The sequence below is a fragment of the Hemicordylus capensis genome, chromosome 5, assembly GCF_027244095.1.
Source record: "Hemicordylus capensis ecotype Gifberg chromosome 5, rHemCap1.1.pri, whole genome shotgun sequence".
In the NCBI taxonomy this organism is placed as follows: Eukaryota; Metazoa; Chordata; class Lepidosauria; order Squamata; family Cordylidae; genus Hemicordylus; species Hemicordylus capensis.
Window position 1 is genome coordinate 180,066,700 of NC_069661.1, and position 24,757 is coordinate 180,091,456.

General features: G+C 40.7%; 1 protein-coding gene across 4 annotated transcripts in view; it reads right to left on the minus strand.

Annotated features, from left to right (window-relative positions):
- Window positions 1–1,723: 1,723 nt before the first annotated feature.
- Window positions 1,724–24,757, minus strand: part of ADAMTS20 (ADAM metallopeptidase with thrombospondin type 1 motif 20) — a 127,141-nt gene continuing 104,107 nt past the window's right edge. For 2 of the 4 annotated variants that reach the window (XM_053258082.1, XM_053258084.1), the window contains exons 29-39: window positions 20,759–20,926; window positions 15,903–16,076; window positions 14,731–14,901; window positions 13,060–13,260; window positions 12,571–12,700; window positions 12,378–12,472; window positions 12,179–12,273; window positions 10,685–10,818; window positions 5,316–5,407; window positions 4,386–4,490; window positions 1,724–3,965 (exon numbers count right to left, since the gene is read on the minus strand). In XM_053258082.1, coding sequence (XP_053114057.1) covers window positions 3,876–3,965; window positions 4,386–4,490; window positions 5,316–5,407; window positions 10,685–10,818; window positions 12,179–12,273; window positions 12,378–12,472; window positions 12,571–12,700; window positions 13,060–13,260; window positions 14,731–14,901; window positions 15,903–16,076; window positions 20,759–20,926 — 1,455 coding nt within the window. In that variant the 3' untranslated portion in view covers window positions 1,724–3,875. The remainder of the gene's footprint in view (window positions 3,966–4,385; window positions 4,491–5,315; window positions 5,408–10,684; window positions 10,819–12,178; window positions 12,274–12,377; window positions 12,473–12,570; window positions 12,701–13,059; window positions 13,261–14,730; window positions 14,902–15,902; window positions 16,077–20,758; window positions 20,927–24,757) is intronic. The other 2 variants (XM_053258083.1, XR_008309106.1) reach the window with 2 other exon arrangements.

Sequence of the window (24,757 nt, forward strand, 5' to 3'; positions counted from 1 at the left end):
GTTTTATTAGCTATTTAGAATTTATAGAGCTTACTTACTTGGAAGTCAAGTCTTAGCTGCAGTTGTCAGCTAATTAAAAGTTTTAAGCTCTATCCTCCAAGAAATACCCACTGAGAGACCCACTGTCTTTCTTGGCACAACTGAAACTGAAAGTGCCCTGTCAAAAACAAACAACAATCCAGCCAGAAATCAAACCCTAGAAAAGACTAGCTCTAACAGACTTACCTTGTCCTTTCCTCCTTATTTTCTTGTTGATTCATCTATTTGCTTGCTTGCTTCTTTAGGAAAGAAAAAAAAAGTTTGCTGCTTCCGCTGGTGGAGCCTTGTCTTCTCAAGAGCTGCTTCCAAGACAAGACAAAACTGCACATATACATTTTGTGTGAGATTTGGTGAATCTGGGTACAAATTCACATGAACAATTGGTCAGACATTCATGCAGGATTATGTGAGCTGACCAAGTGTATGTTGAAGGATTATTTTATCCATGTAGAAGGATATAAATAGCTTGATTTTTCTCCAGAAATAACATGACATACTGGTTTGCTGCTCAAACATAGTATGCAACATCGGAACCACCATTTTTCTTACATGGCAATAAGCTCTGTAGAGGGCCCAGTGGAGTGTGACGTCTACGGCTTCTTATGTGTGATGTCAGTTTTTATTTTGCTGTGAATACACACACACAGACACCATGCAAAGGGCTTTCTGACCCATGCACAATAAATACTTAATTCAAATATGATGCTGTATATTTTTGTTTTTCCTACAGAGATGTTGGAGCAAATATCATTTGTGAGGCGACCCTGAGGGATTTCTACGAACCAGGTCCATCAGTATTTATAATACATCAAGGAGAGGAGAGCTGGTCTTGTGGTAGCAAGCATGACTTGTCCCCATAGCTAAGCAGCATCTGCCCTCGTTGCATCTGAATGGGAGACTTGATGTGTGAGCACTGTAAGATATTCCCCTCAGGGGATGAAGCCGCTCTGGGAAGAGCAGAAGGTTTCAAGTTCCTTCCCTGGCTTCTCCAAGATAGGGCTGAGAGAGATTCCTGCCTGCAACCTTGGAGAAGCCGCTGCCAGTCTGTGAAGACAATACTGAGCTAGATAGACCAATGGTCTGATCCAGTATATGGCAGTTTCCTATGTTCCTATGTTCCTAAGGCTGTTCTCTTGAGCAGCCAGGACCAGGCTAGGGCAGCTAAGCCCAGGCTTGGTTGCCTGTTGGAACCACAGGAGCTAATCAACTCCAGGCAGCACCTTGGTGGCAAACCCACCAGGGAGCCCGCCTCTTAAATAAGGTTAAGGGAGTGATTGATCCTATAGCTGCATTTACTTGACCTTGTGTCAGCACCAGCTGCTTTCAGCCGGTGCTGACACACTGATGAGCGCCTGCCTGTCACTGGGGAGATTTCTGGGAACTGGGGCCCATTGTTCCAACCCCCTCACCTACACGCTGCAGGCACACAGCGCTGCTTATCTGGGAGTGTGTTTCACGCTCCCAACAAAACTCTGTCTTCTGAGGGGAAGGTCTTCTGGGGGGAAGTTCACCAAGCCTCCTCCCTGCCTGCCCACTGCCCTGCCTGCCAACTGCCCCGCCAGCCCAATTGTGAGAATGACTTAATCAAATTGTTCAGATGACCATGCTGGGAGACTCAAATTACCCTGAGCTGTTATGTTACTAAATATTTGCTGACACAAACAGGCAGAAAAGCACATTTGGGCAACCATCATATGTCATATTTATTCCATAAGATTTTATAATTTATAACATTTGTATCGTAAACATAAACATTTCTAAGAAAATCATGTTACTGTTCTCATGTTTACAATGACTATAAGGCACATAGTGCAAAAATACTTTTCTGATACAGAGGTCACAAAATAGTTATCTATAAGTGTTAGCTAAAAGGCAACTGCTCAAAATCATGTGACATGACTAGCCTTTATTTAAATACCTTTGTGGTAACATTAATATATAGCTGCCATTTTTTCTACCAATACTTTACTGGTAGTTCACTGATTTTTGGTTTAATAACTTAGGATGAAAGGCAGAGCTATTAAATGCGAATGGGAGGTTTGCCATTTACTTGAATAGAATTAGGATTTTACTCTCAGCTGGTATTTGGTTTGAACAGTAGATATTGCAATGAAAGAACTATATCTGTTATACATTCTAAATACCTGAGAACATATTTTGAAATCATTTTAGAAACTTCTGTGGAATATTTCCATTCTTCTGAGTTTGGGTTAATCCTAACTCACAAATCCAACAAGTATAATTCTTCTTAAATAAGAGAAGTCTTCTTTGTGTGGCAACAATATTAATCATTACAATGCAAATTACAACTGATCCTCTTAAAAATGAGATATATATTTCAACCAGAATTCTGTTCATGTTTTGGTACGGAAATGTAGCTTCCACTCATGGTAGAATTCCCATAATTCCATGAAGGGAGCCCTGTTGCATGCATAAAGGCATGCATAATCATAGATTGGCTCTCTCTAATGAAATCAAGAGGGAAACCTTCTAGGCAGACTTAAACTAGATCTCATTGAGGCCAATGGGTTTGTTTTCATTTCCTGCATCACTACTTATACTATTCTTCAAGAATGCAACAGAAGCATGACATGATTTCTGCTAGAATCCAGTTGACAATATCCATGCTTTGAGTGTTTGGGCAATGGTTTAGTACATAATTGTAGATATACAATTGAATATATTTTCTAACAAACACAATTCAGTGGGTTAAAAAAAAATACACGTTTAGATGAGAGGTAGGATCCCTAACATTAGGTGCCAAACCTATGTTGATTGATTTATTTAGAAACACAACAGAAGTTAGCTGATATTAAGCATGTACTAGGAGATTATCGAAGCTGAGCTGAGATGCTGCTTCCATTTGAGCACCAACAAACAGGATTAAAAAAAAAAACAATATACAGGAGCACAATTTTAAAAACTGTATCAGCAAAAAGTATATTGATTATGCACCAGTCTGATGTGGATTTGGGGAACCAAATGTAATTCCTGGTTGGGTTGTTTGTTTTTAAGTTGACCGTTACTGAAATTGTATACTGATATGTCAACATCCTTTTCCCTTTCTTGCTTTCTCTTGGAATTGATCAAACCAAGCTAGCAGTCATGGACTCTGTTTCATACAGTATAAGGATCCAAACTTATTTGTTTTAAAAAACAGTTTTACAAGAACCAGTTCAGGGTTTCTCCAGGATGCTCTTGGGCAAATGGAAGGGCTTTCCACAGTAGCAGCCAGAATTTGATACCTAACATATGACAGGGAAGCTTGCTGATTCTCAGAAAAATTTATCTATGCTACTTGTGTTGTAAACATGTCAGTCACCTTCACTATACAGATTTACATGTACGTGTGAAATATCTAGGTGAACATTTGATTTTTTTAAATGTGAAGTGACCTTAGAGTGTGCCCCAGATTCTGCGGCAGCCTCACAGAGGTTTGCATGGGGAGCTGATCATGCCAGAAGCAGCTCAAGAGTTCAGACTGGTGTGTTGCTTCCAGCACAGCTGGCAGCCCTTGAATTGTGGTGCCCTGTGTGGTTACCTGGTCCACCTGTAGAGTCAAGCTAGCCAGAGGCAATTCAATTCAGTAAAAATTCAGTGAGTTGATTGAATTTGTTGAATTAATGACTGGATAGAAACCAGAAAGCTAATAACTGCAGCCTATGCTATTGTTTCCCTATCAGCAAACTTAAGAACAATGGTTTAGATCCCGTATATCAGCACTGACAGTGAGGAGGAATTCTGAGAAAATGAACATTACAGAGTTCAATAGATTGTCAAAATAAACAGCACCTACAATGTGATCCTTAAGGATTTTTCTTCTTTGATTTCTTTTCTCATTGTATTTCAAATTGGACACTAGTGTTTATATTAGGAATACATTTACCACAGAATCCTCCACATCTTCCATATATTTTAGTATTATCCTGAAAAAATGAGACAGAAAATAGTGGACAAATAATTTCATCGCAAACTATAACTATAAAAAGGTATGCAAACCAATCCAAATGCAATCCACCCTATCACAACAGCACTCTGAGTGTTTTGGAGCAAATTAATATGAGCTAATATGAAATCCAAGAACCAGGCAACTGTTTAGTCCTGCATTTTTCAAATAATTGTCCCTGTGCAGCTTGTAATATTGCCGTTTTATAGAAAAAAATGATTAAAAACCACACTGGGCATGCCCCCCCGCCCCAAGTGTGTCTGAAACTGGTCTCCCAGTTTCCATAGCCTCCCAATGTCTCCCAATACTTAGCACCCATTCAAAAATTTATGAACCAGCAATCTACTCAATTTGAGCTCCTCAAATCCCCCAGAACAGCCATTTCTGCAAAACTGCTTACTTGAGATTTATGTATCTGAACAGTAACATAATTTCCTTGAGCAATCCATTTTGCAGTAGTGGATAGCCTCAGTCCAGTGCCTGCCAAATTAATGCCAAACTGCCCCTGTCAAGTACAGGAAAACAAAGCATATGTATCAATTTTAGAGCATGCCTAAAAATACCCATAATATTATCACACTGAACTCTTGGAGAAATACATGACAAGGTATTTCATATTAAGGCTGGAGACAGATATTTAGCCAGATGTATTAAGAAATATTGCTGTATGAGGACTGGATACATGTTTCTTTTGCCTTACTGTCATATTTAGTCCAACAGCACCAAACTTTTAAACTTTTCAGACTTTTAAAACTCTATAAAACTTGTAAAAAAAGAGCACCCCTTGTTTTACAGAGGCAGTCATGGAATGAAAGCAATACTGGGATGAGGTAACATCCCTCCATCACACCGCTTTCAGCAGTCTGAAAAAAAGATTGTCTCTAGCCTCCAAAATAATTGCTTAAGGGAAGTGTTGCACAAGAGGGCAGTGTTGCATTGTAAACACTAGGCACAAAGTGCCCTGAAGCACAAAAATAAATGAACAATGAAAGAACAGCAAGCAGGCATTTCAGGGGGGAAAGGTGAGAAGTAAATAAGAAAAGTACTGCTCAAGGGACTTGTGGGTTGATTTCTGCAAGGCACTACCATGATGATGCTAATGCCGCCTGCTTACAGGCAAATAAACACTGTGCATGAGTAAAACAAACAACTTCTAAAGCAAAGCAAATTATCGTGTTCCACAGTCATTGGGTATGTTGAGGAGTCACTGAATGCTGGAAACAAATAGTGACTGTTGTGAAAGAAGCCGTAATGATGTATATGTGGAATATGGTACTGAAAGTACATTTGAGAAGAAAATACAAGGCCTCCCCTGTCCCCCACTATTTACCTGTGGGCATCTAGCAGCACTATAACAGTCTCCAGCTGTGGCAAAAGGCACAGGGTTCCCAAGAATGGTGTGGGCAAAACGGAAGTCGGTAGCTACAAAACAACAGTCAAATCTTGTTATTGCGAGCTATGTGTGGCTCAGGGCCTATATGATGAGAGAGTTGAAACTACAACCTCATTTCCTCCCCCATTTTTTATCTAGTTTGACACTACACATGGAAGCTATTCACATGGTCCACTGAAATCGGGCTAGGGTAGCTTAGTCCGATTTCGGTGGACAGCGAGAACCTCCAGGCGGTTAACTCGCCAAACTATCCCTCCCCTTAAACCGGGTTTGCGGAGCGAGCACTCTGCAAACCCGGTTTTTTAAATTGTGCATTGCCGCTGTGCAGCTCCGCACCACAGCAACTCATGAGGAGACCCCCGACCGGGAGGCTGAAAAGCAGCCTCCCGGCTCGGGGGTCTCTCCAGCATGCCCTGCACACTCGCACAGGGCATACTGGAGCGTCCGGGGGCCCTGTGGCCCCCGAACTCCCCAGCCCCCACCGGCTCCGTGACAGAGCCGGCAGTTGTGTGGGCGGCCACTGTGGCCCCCCAGAGCAGACTGACTACTCATCTGTGGGGAGAGTGGGCTTAACCCGCTCTCCTCTCAAACCCCCTCATGGCTCTTCTCACTGATCGTGAGAAGAGCCTCATGATGTGACATCACCATGCTGAGTGTTGCACACCTTATATCAATGGCTGGCAGCAGCAGGAGTGAGGCAATGTACAGTGCAATGATGTCACATCTTGGGCTGTGTTTTAAGCAGACATTACAAGGAAGAGGTGAAGACATGGAGTAGTGGCAGCTTTGTATCTTTTGTAATGTCCGGTTCCACCCAATGTCTGAAGGTATAATTCAAATAATAATGTTTACTGTACTCATTGGTAAAGGTAAAGTGTGCCATCAAGTCGATTTCAACTCCTGGAACCCACAGAGCCCTGTGATTATCTTTTGGTAGAATACAGGAGGGGTTTACCCTTGCCTCCTCCTGTGCCGTATGAGATGATGCCTTTCAGCATCTTCCTATATCGCTGCTGCGCAATATAGTACCAGTGGGGATTCATACCACATTTAAATTCCTTAACATGACACCACATAGACAAAGTACAGCCATAGGATAGTGACCTGTGTGCACATTACTTTTATGCTGGGTGCACTTCAGCAAGAGGAGAACAGTGGCCAACATGCTCAGCAGTGTAACACAGGAAACTCTCAGTAGCGCAATGACACTACCATTATACTACTTACATAGAAAATAATGTAAGTAGGATTGGGGAAGTGTAATTGCACAACTTTTAACTATTAGCACAAAAGTGTTCTTGTACAACACCACAGATGTTTTTTGCATCGTCCTGCTGTGCAACAGTCTGACAGTATTATTATATTTATTTATTTATTTATTTACACACACTCAGACAGGTGTTATTGAGTGGTTTGTTTTATCCAGACATAGAGTCCTTCCCAAGGACCTGGAATGGCTGAATTTTATTATCAATGTTATTGCTGTTGTTATAGATATCGTCGCAGAATATAGGCTGTTCCCAGTAAAGTTGTTTTTTGTAATTGGCTGATGGTGATTTCTATGGCCCCTATGGTGTTGAGGTGCTCTTCAAGGTCTTTTGGAACTACACCCAGGGCGCCAATTACCACTGGGATTATTTTGGTCTTTTTCTGCCACAGCCTTTCAATTTCAATTTGTAGATCTTTGTATTTGGTGATTTTTTTCTGTTTCTTTTTTTCTATTCTGCTATCCCCTGGTATTGCTATGTCAGTTATTTTCACTTGTTTTTCTTTCTTCTCGACTACAGTTATATCTGGTCTATTGTGTGGCAGATGTTTGTCTGTTTGTAGTCGGAAGTCCCATAATATTTTGACATCTTCATTCTGTTCAACTTTTTCAATTTTATGGTCCCACCAGTTTTTGGCTATAGGTAGCTTGTATTTTTTGCAGATGTTCCAGTGTACCATCCCTGCTACCTTGTCATGTCTTTGTTTGTAGTCAGTCTGTGCGATCTTTTTACAACAGCTGATTAGGTGGTCCACTGTTTCATCTGCTTCTTTACAAAGGCGGCACTTGCTGTTTGTTGTAGACTTTTCTACTTTTGCTCTTATTGCATTTGTTCTTAGTGCCTGTTCTTGTGCAGCCAGTATTAAACCCTCTGTTTCTTTCTTCAAGTTGCCATTCTTAAGCCATTGCCAGGTCTTGGTGATGTCTGATTTTCCACTTATATTGTGCAAATATTGACCATGCAGAGGCTTATTTTTCCATTTTTCTGTTCAGTTCTTGACTTGTTCTTTCTTGTAGGCCTGCTTTCTTTCATTGGTGTTGTATAGTTTCTCGTTATTGACCATTTGAAGTGCATCTTCTTCACTGTCCTTAATATATTTTTCAAGGCCTCCTTTCTCCTCCTCTACCGTTTGATGGACTTGCAGCATTCCTCTTCCATCTGAGCTGCGAGGGAGGTATAGCCTATCTACATCACTGTGGGGGTGGAGCGCATGACTGATGGTCATTATTTTCCTGCTCTTACGATCTAGCGTCTCTAGCTCTGCATGGATCCGGCCTATTATTCCTGCAGTGTATCTGATAACAGGTATAGCCCAGGTGTTTATGGTTTGTATGGTGTTCCTGCCATTGAGTTTGGACTTTAAGATTTTTCTAACTCTCCTGATGTATTCACTTCCAATTTTTCTTTTAACTTCAGTGTGTGCAATGTTATCAGCCTGGAGAATGCCCAAGTATTTGTAATGTTCTTTCTCTTCCAGGTTCTTGATCTTGCTTCCATTGGGCAGTTCTATTCCTTCTGTTTTTCTTATTTTTCCTCTGTTCATTATTAATGCAGCACACTTGTCTAGTCCAAACTCCATTGCTATATCGCTACTGAATATACGGACAGTGTTTAGCAGTGATTCGATTTCTGATTGGGACTTTCCATACAACTTCAGATCATCCATGTACAGCAGATGGTTGATTTTACTTGATGTTTTAGATGTTTGGTATCCGAGGCCTGTTTTGTTTAGTATTTGTGAAAGTGTGGTCATGGCGATTACAAACAACAGAGGGGATAGTGAGTCCCCTTGGAAAATGCCTCTTCTAATGCTTACCTGTCCAAGTGTCTCGCCATGGATTGTTAACTGTGTACTCCACATGCTCATCGCTTTTAAAATAAATATCTGAATGTTTTTGCTGACACCAGTTGTTTCTAAACATGTTATTATCCATGTGTGAGGCAATGAATCGAAGGCTTTCTTGTAGTCAATCCATGCAACACTTAGGTTGGTTTTTCTTCTCTTCCAATTTTCTAAAATCATTTTGTCAATCAGCAGCTGGTCTTTTGTGCCTCTGGTGTTCGGGCAATTTCCTTTCTGTTCAACTGGAAGCTGTTTGTTAGTTAATAAGTGTTGCATCACTTCATCTGCTATTATTCCAGTTAATAATTTGAACATGGTTGGCAGGCAGGTTATTGGTCTATAGTTACTTGGAACTGCACCTTTTGCTGGGTCTTTCATGATGAGATGAGTTTTCCCAGTTGTTAGCCATTGTTCAATATCACCTCCTTGCAAAATGTGATTGAACTGTTTTGATAGTTGTTTATGAAGGCTTGTTAGGTGTTTAAAGCCAAAAGCCATGCAGTTCATCATTGCCTGGAGCAGTCCAATTTTTAATTTTCTTTGCTCTTTCACATTAATTCTGGTGTTATTATTAGATCTTGCATTTGTTGGTTACATTTTTCAACCTCTTTCATCCAGCCTGCTTTTTTATTATAATCTATTGGATTGTCCCATAATTTCCCCCAGAATTGCACTGTTTCTTCTTTATTTGGTGTTTCTAGGTTTCTTGCAGTTTCTCCTTCCATGCTTTGGTAGAAACATCTCTGATTCGACTGGAATTGGAGATTCTGCCTGTGTTGTGTAATACTGGCTTTGTATCTATTAATCTGTTTTGACACTGCTATTATTCACTGCTTTATTATTTCCAGGACTTCTCTAATTTTCCTTGAATCTAGGTGGTATTTTTGGATCAGATACTGTTTGGTGTTTTCATTTTTCAGCTTCTTGTCTTTCATATCTTTCAATTTACTAGCATCTGATCTAAGCCTGGAGATTTTATTTTCTAATCTAATCTTCCATTTAGGTGATGTACTACTTTCTTTTTTTACAGGTCCACTGATTATGATGATGATGATTTTACATGTTATATTCCGCTCTTCCTCCAAGGAGCCCAGAGTGGCATACTACATACTTAAATTTCTCCTCACAACAACCCTGTGAAGTAGGTTAGGCTGAGAAAGAAGTGACTGGCCCAGAGTCACCCAGCAAGTATCATGGCTGAATGGGGATTTGTACTCGAGTCTCCCCGGTCCTAGTCCAGCACTCTAACCACTACACCATGCTGCCAGCAGTTGTGTTTCACACATACATCCCCAACTCTTCATAATGGCAACAAGTAGTGATGTGAAACACCCAGTAGAGAAAGCCACATCACGTTCCATTTCAAAAACATCATGTTCACATTACCTTAAATATATGGTGTTATATCCAAAATGCTTGTTGTGAAAGCAGAAATAGTGCTGCTCCCGAAAAGATGAAAGGTTCTTTCCTCCCCTTTCACCAATTCCCCCCTTCCTAGTGCAGCTCCCTGGGACACATGACATTCTATTCTGTAGGACCCCCGTCCCTCAGAAATAGGTTTTGGGGAAACAAGCAGAACTTCTGTTCACACGATACACATGTGATAGAACCCATTCTTTTCCATCAGTGGATTGCACAGAAAACAAATTACGGCTGTTCACATACGCAGCCAAGACCAGGCGAAGGCCGCCAAACCTGCTCCTGGCTGCGTGTGTGAAGCTGTGGGAGCTGACCGGCAGCAACCCGCCAGTGGAGCCAGCCTCTTCCATGGGGTTAAGGGAGTGAGCACTCCCTTGGCTCAATTTTTTTAATCGTGTGCAGTGCCGGCTGCTTTTAGCCAGCACTGTAGCAGTGACGGGCGCCTGCCCATCATTAGAGGGATCCCCACAATGCACCATGCTCTCACACGGTGCATTATGGGATTTCTGGCGGGCCGGGATGATGCGTCCTGGACCCCAACCCTCCACGCTGCCTGGGCTAGCGGAGGCTAGCGGAGGAGCAGTCGTGTGTGGGGAAGGTAAGTTTAAGCAGCCTTCCCCTCCGCCCGCCCTCAAGCCCTTCTCACTGATCGTGAGAAAGGGCTCAGTGTCTTTCAAGCCAGCACAAATGGAGAGGAAATATTCCTTTGTAACAATCATTCAATCATGGCAACAAGTATTTCAGAAAATTCATAATATTATAAAGTAAAGACTCACTTTTTATTTCCAAAGAACTGAGATCAATTCTTATTTTTCTAAAAATAGTGTAGCCCGCTGCAGGGTAATCATTTCTGCATATACAATCTTGCCGCCTACTTCCATTAAAAGGGCACTCATATGGATTTCGCAGCCTACAAATAAAAATGCCTTAGTAATATATTTGAAAATAAGTTGCATCACAATTCTATTTCGTAGTAAAAACAAAAGGTTGAAAATAATGAGATCATTTGAAGCGGCACAGAATATTGTATTCCTGACTTGCAGCTAAAAACAAGAAGCACAATCCCGTCAAGTTAAACACCTCTAAGTCCTATTGATTTCCAGGAGAGAGATTTAAGCATGTTCTTAACTCCTCAATTAAAAATAAATGGGATTTAGAAATGCTTAACTGGCTGGATAATACATAGGGCCAGTGTTGGTGCAATGCTTACAAATGAGCCAAACTAAGTGGATCCACTCCACAAAGTTTTGGCAGAGCTCTATCAAAATGATAGAGTGGATAAATGAAGCGGGATTCACTCCAGGTTACCTGTTGGCCTTGGCACAGTTTGGGGCATGCAATGTATAACTCCTCTAGGAGAATGTCTCACAGGACCCATTAGCCGGGATAATGAAAACACTCTCCACTGGCTGTATTAGATGCAACCAGGGTAACATATGAGGCCACCTTGCATGCTCTGAGCATCCACTGTGGACAGCAGCAGGCAGGTATTTTGCAGAAATACTGCTAAATACTACAGTTGTATTTTCAGAATGGGTTGGAATCCTACTCTGAAAATGCTTCCACTCCAAAATTCCTTCTCAGTGTGTGGTTGGAGTGGAATCCCACCGCTGACTTCTCCTTAACTACATTTAACATATGGGGATTGTCAAGTAAAGTGTGCCATCGAGTTGGCTTTGACTCCTGGCGACCACAGAACCCTGTGGTTGTCTTTGGTAGAATACAGAAGGGGTTTACCATTGCCATCTTTTTCAAAAAAAAAAACACTTGAAAACCCATATTTTCGCCCAAGCTTTCTCAGCTTCCTAAATTTTTAGGTTTTAATTTCTAGTTTATTTTAAAATTGTTAAATTGTTTTTAGTTTTTGTATATGTTTTTAACTTGTTTTATGCTATTGTTAACCGCTCAGAGATGAAAGTTTGGGGCGGTGTATAAATTTGATAAATAAGTCAATCAATCTATCAATCTATCTATCTATCTATCTTTCAGCATCTTCCTATATTGCTGCTCCCCGATATAGATGTTTCCCGTAGTCTGGGTAACATACCAGCGGGGATACAAACTGGCAACCTCTGGCTTGCTAGTCAAGTCTTTTTCCTGCTGCGCCATTAGGTGGCTTCATGGGGATTGTGCACTCCCACTATAAGCCATTGTCCTAACCCTAACCCTAAGCACTTATTTTTTAAATCAGGCAGAGACTCCTGCAACTAGCAGGTGGCTCTTATATTCAAATAAGCAAATACATTTTATTGATTTAAAACCAACCATACCGATATCCATACACTTCCGAAAAGTTGTCTGCTTCCCCTTTAGCCAATGTTAAATATTCTTTGGGATTTTCTAGCCGCATGTCTGAACAATAAATCTGCAAAATAAGTATGACAACAGCTTAGACTTATTTTAGTTAGAGAAGGCTTTAGGCTACACCAACCCTTCACCACCCCCAAACAAGCACACTAACAATATTACCTTTATCATTCTTCCTTTAATGTTAAGCAAGTATTCACCATCCTTTCTAATCTTTTTCCTAATCTGGATTTCTTTGCAGCTGGTTATTGTCTCACCTAAAAATAAATATATAGTCATATCATTTTCCTGTGTGAAACTTTAATATACCATAGTATTTCACACGTGTACAGAATTCTCATAGTCATTTACTTACAGTCATTTGCATGGCACATCCTTCTAGATTCAGGTTTTAAATGTGACAGACACAAGTCACTAGACGAACCATTTTCTGTCATGCATTCCACTCTTCTTTCTCTTGTTCCAGCTCCACAAGGCACTGAGCACTGAACAAAAACCACAGATAATGTAAAATATCATAAACGCAAATAAGAGTTCATCAAAGCAAATGACAGTTGTGTTTTTGGTTTATCTATTCCTTGATCCAGGCCAGCTTTTGAATTGTGCTTTAGTTACTTGTAATCCAGTCTTGGAGTTGAGGCAGGGCTAACAGTCAGCAGCAAGAGCACTGAAAAACAGTTTGCACTTGCCTCTCGTATATAATGTCTATCTCATTAACCAGCTAATATTCCTGATTCAACTCCACTGTCTTGTCCTTGCACACCACAACTCTTTCATCTGGATTCTACACCAGTATTCTTCCATGAACCGAAGTGCCTAAGTTACTTTACACATCTTTACTAACCTTACTCCATTTCCCAACCTTCCAGGTGGCAACATGTAGACAAGCCCTCACATTGCATTCATTATTCAGTGGGGATGAGCCCACTGGGCAATCTCGGTAAGCTTGAGATCGAAGGTTGTAGGCATGGTTATTCCAGCCGTCATGGATTCCAACACAGTATGTGATCTTCTGCTGGTAATCAAGGTAACAACCAGCTGGACACTAAAATAAGAAACTACTGTCACAAAAGGCACATAAACATTATTTTTATGCTACTTCCAGAGCAGTCCTATGGATGTTTACTTGGATGTAAGTCTAGTGAACTACTCAATGTGACTAACTCTCAAGAAATAGGCATAGGATTATAGTTCAAAATCTATGTAATTTGGAAATGTTGTCAGTGAACAAATGCAAAGGAGTTGAGATGCAGTAACAGAATTCTTGTGAGGAAATTTCATTTTAAAAATATGCAATTGTGATTGATGGGGTTTTTGAAACACAGATGCCATTCAGTGAACATTATCAAAACACCTATCTGTCAGTATCCTCCACTTGTGCATAGCTTCTGACACCTCAATCAACAACCACTTAAAGCCAGACTGTTGGTCTTTAAACTGACCAAGACTGCAATCCTGTGTACATTTACTTTGGATAAACCCCTTGAACTCAGTGGGGCTTACGTCCAAATAAACATACATTGGATAGGGATATATGATACAATGAAGGCAATGGCATTCAACTGGCTTGAATTCAAGCACTTCCTGCTTTCCAGGATCGTAGATTAGGATATTCAAATATAGAAATGGAAGGAATGTGTTACACCTAGAAAAAACCCCACATCTTCATGTATCATAAACAAAGGGTGACTATACTCTGGAAAGTAATGTCATGGGGCAAAATGAAGCAAAGGATAGGTTGGTTCACATGACTGATCTAATGTTAGTTTGATAGGCATCGGAGATATCCAGCCACACATGCTCCCATGGAGCATGTTGTGTGAACTGAGGATTTTTCACCGTTCTCCGGTTAGCAATGTGCCAACTTGAAATGGAATCAAGTTGGTCAAGCCAATTTCAGATCCTGATTATGGATCTTGGCTTCATGATGGTTCTATGTAAGTTGGTGCAATGCCAACCAGAGATCAGCGAAAAATCTGGAGTTCACACAACACACGTCTCTGTGTGGAATCTCAAATTGGGAATTTCAAATTCCCATTAAATTAACATTCGATTCATCTGAACAAAGAAAACAAACATTTGTGCAGTCATCTGCACCTGTCATGCTTGGGCCATCTTCTACAATTCACTGTCACATGACCTATGGACCAATTAACTATGATGTCATGCTACAAACAGTACTGAGGGCTGCTTCACACATTTTCCCCAAACATGAGATTACCACTGCCTCTCTGATTCATGCACATAGCCAAAACTTGTGTTGAAATACACAACTTGTTCAACACTAAAAAGAATATTAATCTTCATGGTGTAAAAGATAATGTGTGAAGCAGCCCTCAAAGATTCTACTCCTAATTGAACTGCTCGAGGTCAGGATAACTGAAGAGATATTTTAATTACTAGCAGGATGGAAGGTGCACTTGGTACTCCTTTGCTTTAAAACATTATCTACTGGTTACAAGCAAAAGCTAAAACAGAAATAAAAATCTTAATGGCCAATAGAAAATTGTAGTACCTGTGAAGGGTCTGCTGTAATCACGATATATTTACAAGGAGCCATTTTGCATTTTTTGGTAGATAGAGGCTTGGTAGCAGAATCACAGAATCTTTCATTCACTTGGATCTTGTTTTCATTCACACACTTAACATTCCGGTGTGTTTCCTTTTTTCGACATGAGGAGGAACACTGAAAATGACAAGGAAAAAAAATCTAGTCCTTTCCTGTAAGGAAAAAAAAGGTTACATCTGAACCCTTGAGGCCCAGTAACCTCAATACATTTGCTCTCAAGTACATGGTTTGAAAACTATAACCACACATTTGTAAGCATTTGTAACTGAGCAAAGAGGCACTTTTTAAAAGTGGCGATTCTCTTTATTTAGTAAGGGAGAGCAACTGGCCCTATCTATCCTCACATATCCCCCCAGTGGCTGTTGCTGGTATTTCTTATGTTTCTTTTTCAGATCATGAGCCCTTTGGGAACAAGGAGCCATTTTTTTCTATCTATCTATCTATCTATCTATCTATCTATCTATCTATCTATCTAAACCACTTTGGGAACTTTTTTTGAACTGTGGTATATAAATATTTGTCATATTTGTCTGAGTGTTTATGACAGTATTATTTAGAGATATTAGAAGTGCTGTGTGTAAGAGTACATAACACTGAATGTGTAATATGAAATTGATATGCCTTAAAATGTCTAATTTCTAGAATAATCTTAGTGACTTAGCGCTTACATGGTGATCCAGACCATGTTTGCTCAGAAGTAAGTCCCAATGAGTTCAATTAGATTCAATGGCTGACATTGTGTGTATACAAGGTTAGAGCAAGAGCTACATCCTTGCAAGGAGTCACTAAAATAACTGCTGAGACTTCATTTACATGTGAGGAAGGGGATGAAGGCACAATTTTTATTCTCTCCCCTCTCCATAAAAGCTCTTTTTGTGTCCAGGACTATGTCCTTGAAGGCTGTACAGCCCTCATGGATATATTCCTGGACAAAAAAGGGACTTTTGCAGAGAGGGGAGAAAAGCAAAAATAATTTCCCCTCTGCCCATGTTGCACTGCGAGCTAAAACATTTAAAAATTGGATGCATATAATCCTTATTTTTGTAGCTGCATCAAATCACCGTAACTAGTTTAAATAATCTCCACGAGGATTCAATGTTCTGCATGAGTATACTTACATCTTGCCATTCATCAGTCAACCACTGGTACTGTACGCAGGCAGGCAGCCAACAGGGCCTCTCACTGCCTGGTTGGGTAAGTTGATTACACATTGCTTCATTAACTTGCCTACTGCCTGGCAGCCTGCAGTAAACATCACGTTGCTGAATCCCTACTCCACATGTCACAGAGCACTGAAATAAACACAACACACACGCACACACATACACACATTTCAGTGCCTTTCAGAAGTCGCTCAAAACCAATAACATTTCCATTATTGTATGCATGTAAGTAGTAAACCTTGGGCCTTATACAGGATTGTATTATTGTTATCATAGTCTTTTTTAAAGCACTTCTGTATTATAATTGGGTTTTTAAAAAATCCTATTTAGGAAAAAAATTATAATGTTTTTTGCTGTTATAATCTATCTATAGGGAAAAGATGATATGAATAATGGTGAATAAAAGCCACAAAAGAGAAAGGAAGAGGGAGAGAGCGGGGGGGGGGGGAGGGAGAGATAGATATTTCACTCTGAGGAACAATTTACCTCTCATGCATGCCAGCACTGATTCACAGAATGAAATACTGAAGATCTGATTTTTATTTTTTTTTAAATGCAGTAACCATTACTTAGAATGCATCCTGGAAACAACTTTTCAACCATACAATTAAAAACACACACAATACAAATACAATTTTTATGGCATTGCTTGCCAGGACAGCAAAAGCATATGAGCCAATTGGAAGTTTGGTTGGTACAGATGAAGCAGTTCCCCATGGTTCCTGCCACCCAGTAGTCTAAGTCACCTCAGCAGCTCTTGCTGTCCTGTTTGGTTCTTTTGAGTGGTTGGATTGCTACTTTGATTCTTGTCAGAAGGGTGAAGGTGGCTGTGCCTTTTGGGGAAGGACTCAATGGGAAAGCATTTGCTTTACATGGAAAAGGTCCCAGTTTCAACCCCTGCCATCTCAGGCAGGGCTGGGAAATACCCATCTGAAACCCTGGAGAGCCACTGCAGTCGATATAGACCACAACTTTGGCCCTCCTGCAGATGTTAGACTACAACTCCCCATCATCCCTAACTATGACCATTGTGGCTCAGGATGATGGGAGTTGTAGTCCAACAACAGCTGTTGAGCCAAAGTTGTACAGCCCTGGTATAGACAATACTGAGCTAGATGGTCCAATGGTCTGACTTGATATAAGGCAGCTTCCTATGTACTTATGAAATCTTAAAGAGCCTCTGTGATAGAAATATTGTGCATCCACTCTCACCCTTGTAGTGTCTTCTCACGCTAGGGATACAGATATGACACAAAGTAATCAAATTCAGGAACTATGACTGCTAGGTGAACTCTACAAGATAACTAAAATGCCAATGATCTCTGCAGAAAATGTTTGGGCACTCTTGATATATCTCACAATAGAAACAGGAAAACGATAACCTGAGGTAGTACTGTATGAGGCTATTCACACAAGCATGGAAAACCGGGCTAAGGGAGCCGAGCATATGAGCCAAATGCAATCACACCCATCCTGGTGGCTACATGGCGGCAAACCCGCCTATTGAGCCACCCAGTTAAATGAGGTTACAGGAGCAATCACTCGCTTAACCTCGTTTTTTAAAATCATGTGTCAGCTGCGGCTGCTTGTAGCCATGGCTGGCACGCTTGCGGGGAGGGGGGAGTCCCAGTGCATTATTGGGGCTCGGGGCAGGGTGACACACGGCGGTGCATCCCGGCACCCTGAACCTGGAAGTTGAAGCGGGAGCCACCAGTCATCTGGGTGGGCGATCCACCCACCCAGGGATGAAGTGGAGATCATCTGCGGGGAAGGTAGGCTAAACCCACCTTCCCTGCAGCCCGCCTGAGAGCTCTCTTCTCACCGATCATGAGAAGAGCTCTTATATCTTCACTGGTGCCCATTACTGAAGAATGAGATCTGCAAATACTAATTTGCTAAGTAATCTGGAATAGAGTTTAGACCCACTTAGAGCCACCTAATGGTGCAGTGGGGAAATGACTTGACTAGCAAGCCAGAGGTTGCCAGTTCAAATCCCCGCTGGTATGTTTCCCAGACTATGGGAAACACCTGTATCAGGCAGCAGCGATATAGGAAGATGCTGAAAGGCATCATCTCATACTGCGTGGGAGATGGCAATGGTAAACTCCTCCTGTATTCTACCAAAGACAACCACAGGGCTCTGTGGGCACCAGGAGTTGGCACTGACTCGGCAGCACAGTTTACTTTATGGATCTAAGTGCAAGTTTTGCATATAAGCACAGGAAGCCTTGTCCTGGAAGGGAGGCATGTATGCTTTGTGACCAAGCCAAATGCAGCCCATCAATGATGACACTCAGAGAGCTTAATAAACCTGCCACCTAGGACTTCAACTATGGGAGACGAAGTTGTCAGGCACTTGGGAAATCACAAATTCATTCTCGTAAGCTGTGTTTATGTAGTGAATTTATTGTTGTTATACTGATTATAGTCCAAACAAAATTGAAACTGAAAAATTGAAATTATTGTGAGCTGCATTGTTGGATCACAGCCTGTGCAGGCTTGTAATCAGAACTACAAAGCAATTGCAGAAGTTTTCTCTTCCTCTTCCCCCTTGTTGCAAACGGAAAGTTATTCACATGCCAGTTTCCCTTGGTATTTTGCTATCACTGCCCCCACCCCCCAAATCAGAAGACAGATTCTACTTCCTGCCATTGCCAGTGGCTTTAAAAACCACTAAATCTTATTAAACCATTATTCCATCCGCTCATTTGTTTCTTTCTTGAAGGCAGATGCTCCTCCACTGAAGCCTTTTGATATTATTTTCCGTGGCACATTTCCTAAAATGTGTGTCTTTTTAAAAGACAAAATATATGACCTTCTAGAAAGTGGAGTTTTAAAAGCACATACCACAACTTGTTTCTATTAATTTTATTTGAAAACCACAGATGTAAAGCTGGAGCTTCTATTCTCAGGCTCATTTTTAGCATGACTATTAACTTTATGGTGATCTGTATGGAAGTATGAAAGGAGAATATAGGCTTTATACATAATTTTCTTTGTAGTCGCCTCCATCAGTTGCATACATTGATGTCAGAAACAACCTTCTACAGCAAGTTAATTAACTTCAAAACTATATTGACAACAGGGGCGTATCTAGGGTAGGGCAGGCAGGGCACGTGTCCCGGGCGCCACTTGAAGGAGGGGCGCCATTATTATTATTTTTTTTAATGGATGCTGAAAACAAAATGGCCACCGTGCATGCTCAAATGGCCTCTGTGAGGACCTAGGCCATGCCAGGCCTCACAGAGGCCATTTGAGTATGTGTGGTGGCCATTTTGTTTCAGCAGCCATTTTTTAAAAAAATTAAAAATGGCCACCGCATATGCTCAAATGGTTCCTGTGAGGCCCTAGAGGCCAGCGGGGGGGGGGCACAGAGGAAACCTTTGCAGACCTCCATGGCCATTAGGAAGCCCCCCAAAAGGGCTACAGGTAATTTTTTTTAAAAAAATTAAGTCACACATTTAAAAAAAATTAATATAATATAAGTCACTGTACACATATTCAGATATGTGACTTGTATGTGACCTTCAGACTTTTATTTTTTGGCTGATATTATGGTAAAGTTATCTGAAAGATGAGTGTCAGATGTTTGGACAGGGGGCGCAATTTCAGTGCTTGCCCTAGGCGCTATTTTCCCTAGATACGCCTCTGATTGACAAAGACAGTGTGGTATAATGAAAAATAGTCACACGTAATAATTCATGACAGATCTTTAACCACATTGTACTATTCATGAAAATGATGTTTTAATTATGTTTTGAGAGGAAAAATGAGATTATCTAGGTTATGATTATAGCAGACATAATCAATCATTACACCCAACAAAACCCACTAAACGAACTTCAGGCCATATTGTGGCCTGTCAGGTGCTTAGGAGCCCTAGAATTCCAGGCAGGCACCAAAATCTGAAAGTTTATTGCACACCTGCTACATATGGTTGATTCATGGGTTAACATCCAAACACGGTGTGGGCAAACATTAGAAGTTTATTATGGTCATTGACCAGTCATGGGGCAAACATTAACATGCAGACAGTTCTAGCCCCTGCACTAGTCTTTGCAAAGTGCAGGCATGCTTGCACAGGAGTGCAGATATTTGTGGAGCTTCCCCATGCTCCAGAAGTACTCTGTGAGAGTGGAACAGAAAGCTTCCAGAGGGGCTCCAAAAGCATTTGTGTGCAAGAGCACCTGCTCATCAGAACCGTGGGGGCTGGTAAAGAGGCTAGCACTGTGTGTGCACTGATATTACCAGCACTCACACAGCAGAAGTCAAAATGCCACTGACCAGCTTGGTCAGAGAAAAATGGTGCTGGCGTATATCATATTAATGGATTGTTCCAGTGTCACCCAGTATTGCAGCCTTACCATTTTAGAGCAATATTTATTGATGATTGGTATCACATAATAAAATATGGCCCAATCCACCTAATGTAAATAAGCATTTATTTAATTTTCCACTGGAAATGGATGGGTTTTATTAAATGTGCTTAATTTTTGTTGGATGATGCCTGGATGTCTTTGAGTACATGCACCCAATGTCATCTTTTTCTGCAAGAACTATCCTCTTGGAAGCATAGGTCCAGCACATTCTAAAGAAGAAACATTTATGTATTTTGAAGTGTTCCATCTTTATTTACATATTCCCAGATACTACGTTTATTTCAGTTGTAGACTGGTCCACATCCAGTAGATTTTAACTGTGGTGCAGTACTTTTGGGGGGGAAACACTTTGGTCCTACACTTCAATGACATGGCCTGTTTTCCACGACACTGCAGAAACTGTATCATGACATGCAAGCAAGCCTAAAATACCTCCTTCCACCTGTTGGCCTTCCATTCAGGACATCTGGCAGCTCTGCACTCTTTGTGACTTCGAGGCTTCTTTAAATGTTTGCACACATCCCCCTCTAGTTGAATTTGCAAACTGTTAACACAATACACCTCACGATACTTAAAACCCTTTCCACAAGACACAGAGCACTGTAAAAGAAGAAGGAAAACAGCAGAGATTCCTTAGTCCTTTAACATCTTTTCAAGAAGCAGTAATTACATTATATTAATCTTATAGTACGACAAATAAATACTGTGCAAAGTCCATTTAATCTGTTTCCAGTAGTGGCCAGTCAGATGACTGTGGAAACTCACAGGTCAGACATTACGCCAATTACAAGACATTATGTCAATTATGAATAAACAGATACTGTTTATTCCAGTATCTGATATTCAGAATTTTCATTTTGTGTGATGGTTAATAGGTGCTATTAGCCATCACACCAATGTGTGATGTTCCATGCCCCCCTCCCCCTGCTCTCCTGTCCATGTTTGAACATTGGGGACAGTCTCTCTCTACAGTCAGAAAGCAGAAAGGCAAGGGAGCTGGCTGTGCAGGCTTCCTTCTTCACAAGAGAGCCTGCACAGCCAATCGGGCTGGAGTGAAGGAGGAGCTTTCTCCCTCAACTCCAGCTCCATGGGGCCCAAACTATGGTTTGGCCACCATTGTTCTACGTAACAATGGTACCACAGAAATGAATTTGCGGCAGCGAAACTTCACTCTGACTGAAGATTCAGAGTGGAGTTTGGTGAAGGAAACCACGGGTCACTTTCCCTCACAAGCTCCATTCCCCCGGGTTCAGACATTCAGGATTTGAAACTGGAGGTGAACGAGCCTCCTGTTTCCCATTACATATGAACTAGGCCAGTATTAAAATATTCTTCACTAGTTCGTGTTCATCTGTATCCACCTAACTCTTATATTTGAAACGGAGGATAATGTCTGTGGAAGGGTGAACAATATGGCTAATTCTCTTCCCCCATTTTCCCCATGAGCAAGTTTCCAGAAGGCAATTGTCAGGGCTCTTCATGTCTCACTGTGCTGATACTAGGATAGTTTCAGATATCATTCCTCATAGGACTTTGTGTAACCCAAGCAATGGGCCTTTCCATAGCTCAGCTATGTCACCCTGGTGCTTTTTCTCTCCATTGTTTGTTCCCATTCACCCCACTGCTTGTCCTCAGTGCACAGTGCAAGAGTTGGCAAGGAAAGAAGAATTAGATGGCAGGGGAGAATAGGGTTGTTCAGGATAGGTTTTACTAAAGAAGTAGATTTTGAAAAGCAACTGTGTGTTTCACGAGTAGGAGGCAGAATGGGAGAAGGTGCAAAGGTGCAAGTAAAACAAAGGGATAGTAATAGACGTGTTTGCTCAAAACAGGCAACAAGACAGGGGTGTGAAGAGATACAATGGAGGGAAAGCAGATCGGTCCAGAACACTTATAAATACTAGGGGAGCATGTCCCATATCTCAAAAAGGAAATTTCAATATAAACTATCGTCTCTGGAATTAACACTTGTCACTGAGTATATCCATAATGATTGGATGGTATAGGACTGTAACTCAGTGGCAGAATATCTGCTTTGTATGTGGAAAGTCCCAGGTTCAATCCCAGCCATCTGCAGTTAGGGCTGGACAAAACTCCTGCCAGAAACCTTGGAGAGCGGCTGTCAGTCAGTGTAGACAATACTGAGTGAGATGGAACAATGGTCTGACTCAGTAGAAGGCAGCTTCCTGTGATATATTACTCTGTCACCAACGGCATATCGTTGTTATCTTACTACTGGGTTTTAGGTGGATAACACTCCGCTCAACTCACCTCATGTTTAGAAGAGTATAAATGATTAATAAACAATCAATAACAAATCAATAAAACATTACTTAGGTGGAACTTTGATTATATTACTTTGTAATCACATTACTTTGATTACACGGTATATTGAAGGGGGCAATATCTACCTTTAACTAGACACCACCACCCCAGAGGGAGTAATGATCACTACAATCCTTGACAGCAAATGAAAATATTTGAAGTCTCCCATCACATGAGTACATTTAGTAAAGTGCATTTAAATAGTAAAGTAAAGTACATAGTAAAAACATTTAAATGCACTTTACTATGCTAACAATGTTGACGGAGAAATAAAATTCTCTTATCTAGGTTCCACCGAAAGCCATGGTATACAATTAGAAAGACAGCAGATCTCCCACATTATAAAAAATAAGATTAAATGCAGCCACTAAGCCACCCAATTTGGATTGGGATCACAATGTTGTTGGGAGGGGAAGTTAGCCCTTCTTTGTTGCATCACTTTCCCCATATGATTCAATCAATTAATCACACAAACACACCCACACACACCCTGCTATTTGCACCATAGGGTAAAATGCATAGGTATCATATGGACCCTTACAGTCCCAGTAAACATGGTTAGATCTGGTAATGTAACTTTAATTGTTTTCTTATGCTAAACCTTGAAACTCTAAATGCTTTATGTCGCATTAGACTTAGAGGGTGTTTTAATGAGAGTGGGGGACTATGTGAAAGACAAAGAAATATTCCCAGAATATTCTAAGAAAATATTCTCTTTTATCTAACCTCTTGAGTAAGATGAGAGAGAATGTGCCACTTTTGCAAATCTTATCATTATAAAGGCATTTCAAAGAGCAGCTTTAGAAAAAGTAACTCTCAAAGTATTCTATTGATAAAGTCTACATTAAAGTCTTTATGCTGTAAGCAGAACATAATAATTGATGACACTTAAATGAAAGGTTAGGCAGGTGTTTGAATAAGGGATAACAATATGGATTCTCTATTATCCAAATACTTGTTTTTCTCCACACACACACCCCCCCCGACTTTCTTTAGCGGATTTAAACTGCAAGACCAAATCATTACATTTCCCTATCTGAAGTACAAAATGAAAATAAAGTCAGTGTTTTGAGCATCTCTTTCTTGGTGATTTCCTTCTGCTCAATATTAGCTATTCATCACTAGACACAGTCCTTTCAGCTCTGTTGGCAAGACCTCCCATTTCACAACAATCATTCCTAATGATGACATTAACGTAAGAATGTTGCTCTGTTCTAGCTCTGGGCATTGCCCAGAGCCTTTGGAAGGGGAGGTATAAAGAATAATTAAACAAACAAAATTGCATTTTTATTCAAGCCAAGAAGCCTAGCCTACTCAAGGAGTATTAAAACATTTAAAAACAAAGAACACAATCGAAGCATTTAAATCTAAATCTAGCATTTAAAGCCCTATCAGTTTCAATGGGAGAATGAAGTTTATGCTTCACACTCTCAATCTGAAGGATTTTAAAATGTTCAACACTGGCAGGATCATGCCCACACATTTACTATAATATACATCTTACTGATTATCAGTAAGTGGTAAAACTGGCATATCTAAAGTTTCAGATGTTAATATAAAACAGTAAAATATTGATATACTAAACACACACACAAACACACACATAAAGCAATGCCATCCTTGGTAAAATGAGTACTAGTGTTAGTGCAAAGAATATGTGGAAATGTTGTTTACAAAATTAATTTAAGTTTTAATATGTTATAGAATGTACTACATTTAATAGAGGCCACTATAAATGCATTTTATTTCACTGCACTAGATTTGACTACTACAAAACTCCCACTAGAAATATATTATATATACTTTTCAACAAAAATTCTCAACGCATTTTACACATAAGAATATAAACAGAAACAAATAAAATGGTTCCCTGTCCCAAAAGGGCTCACAGTTTAAAAAGAAACATAATGTAGACACCAGCAACAGACACTGGAGGGATGCTGGGTTGGGGTTGCACAGGGACAACTGTAAAGAGAATCACCACTTTAAAAGGTGCCTCTTTTCTAGGGGTGTGCATGAAACCGGTGGTTCTGCCGGTTCGACAACGGATGTGTGTCTCGCTTTAAGAGTGGGGGAAGGTGCACTTACCCCTCCCGCCACTTTCTCCCC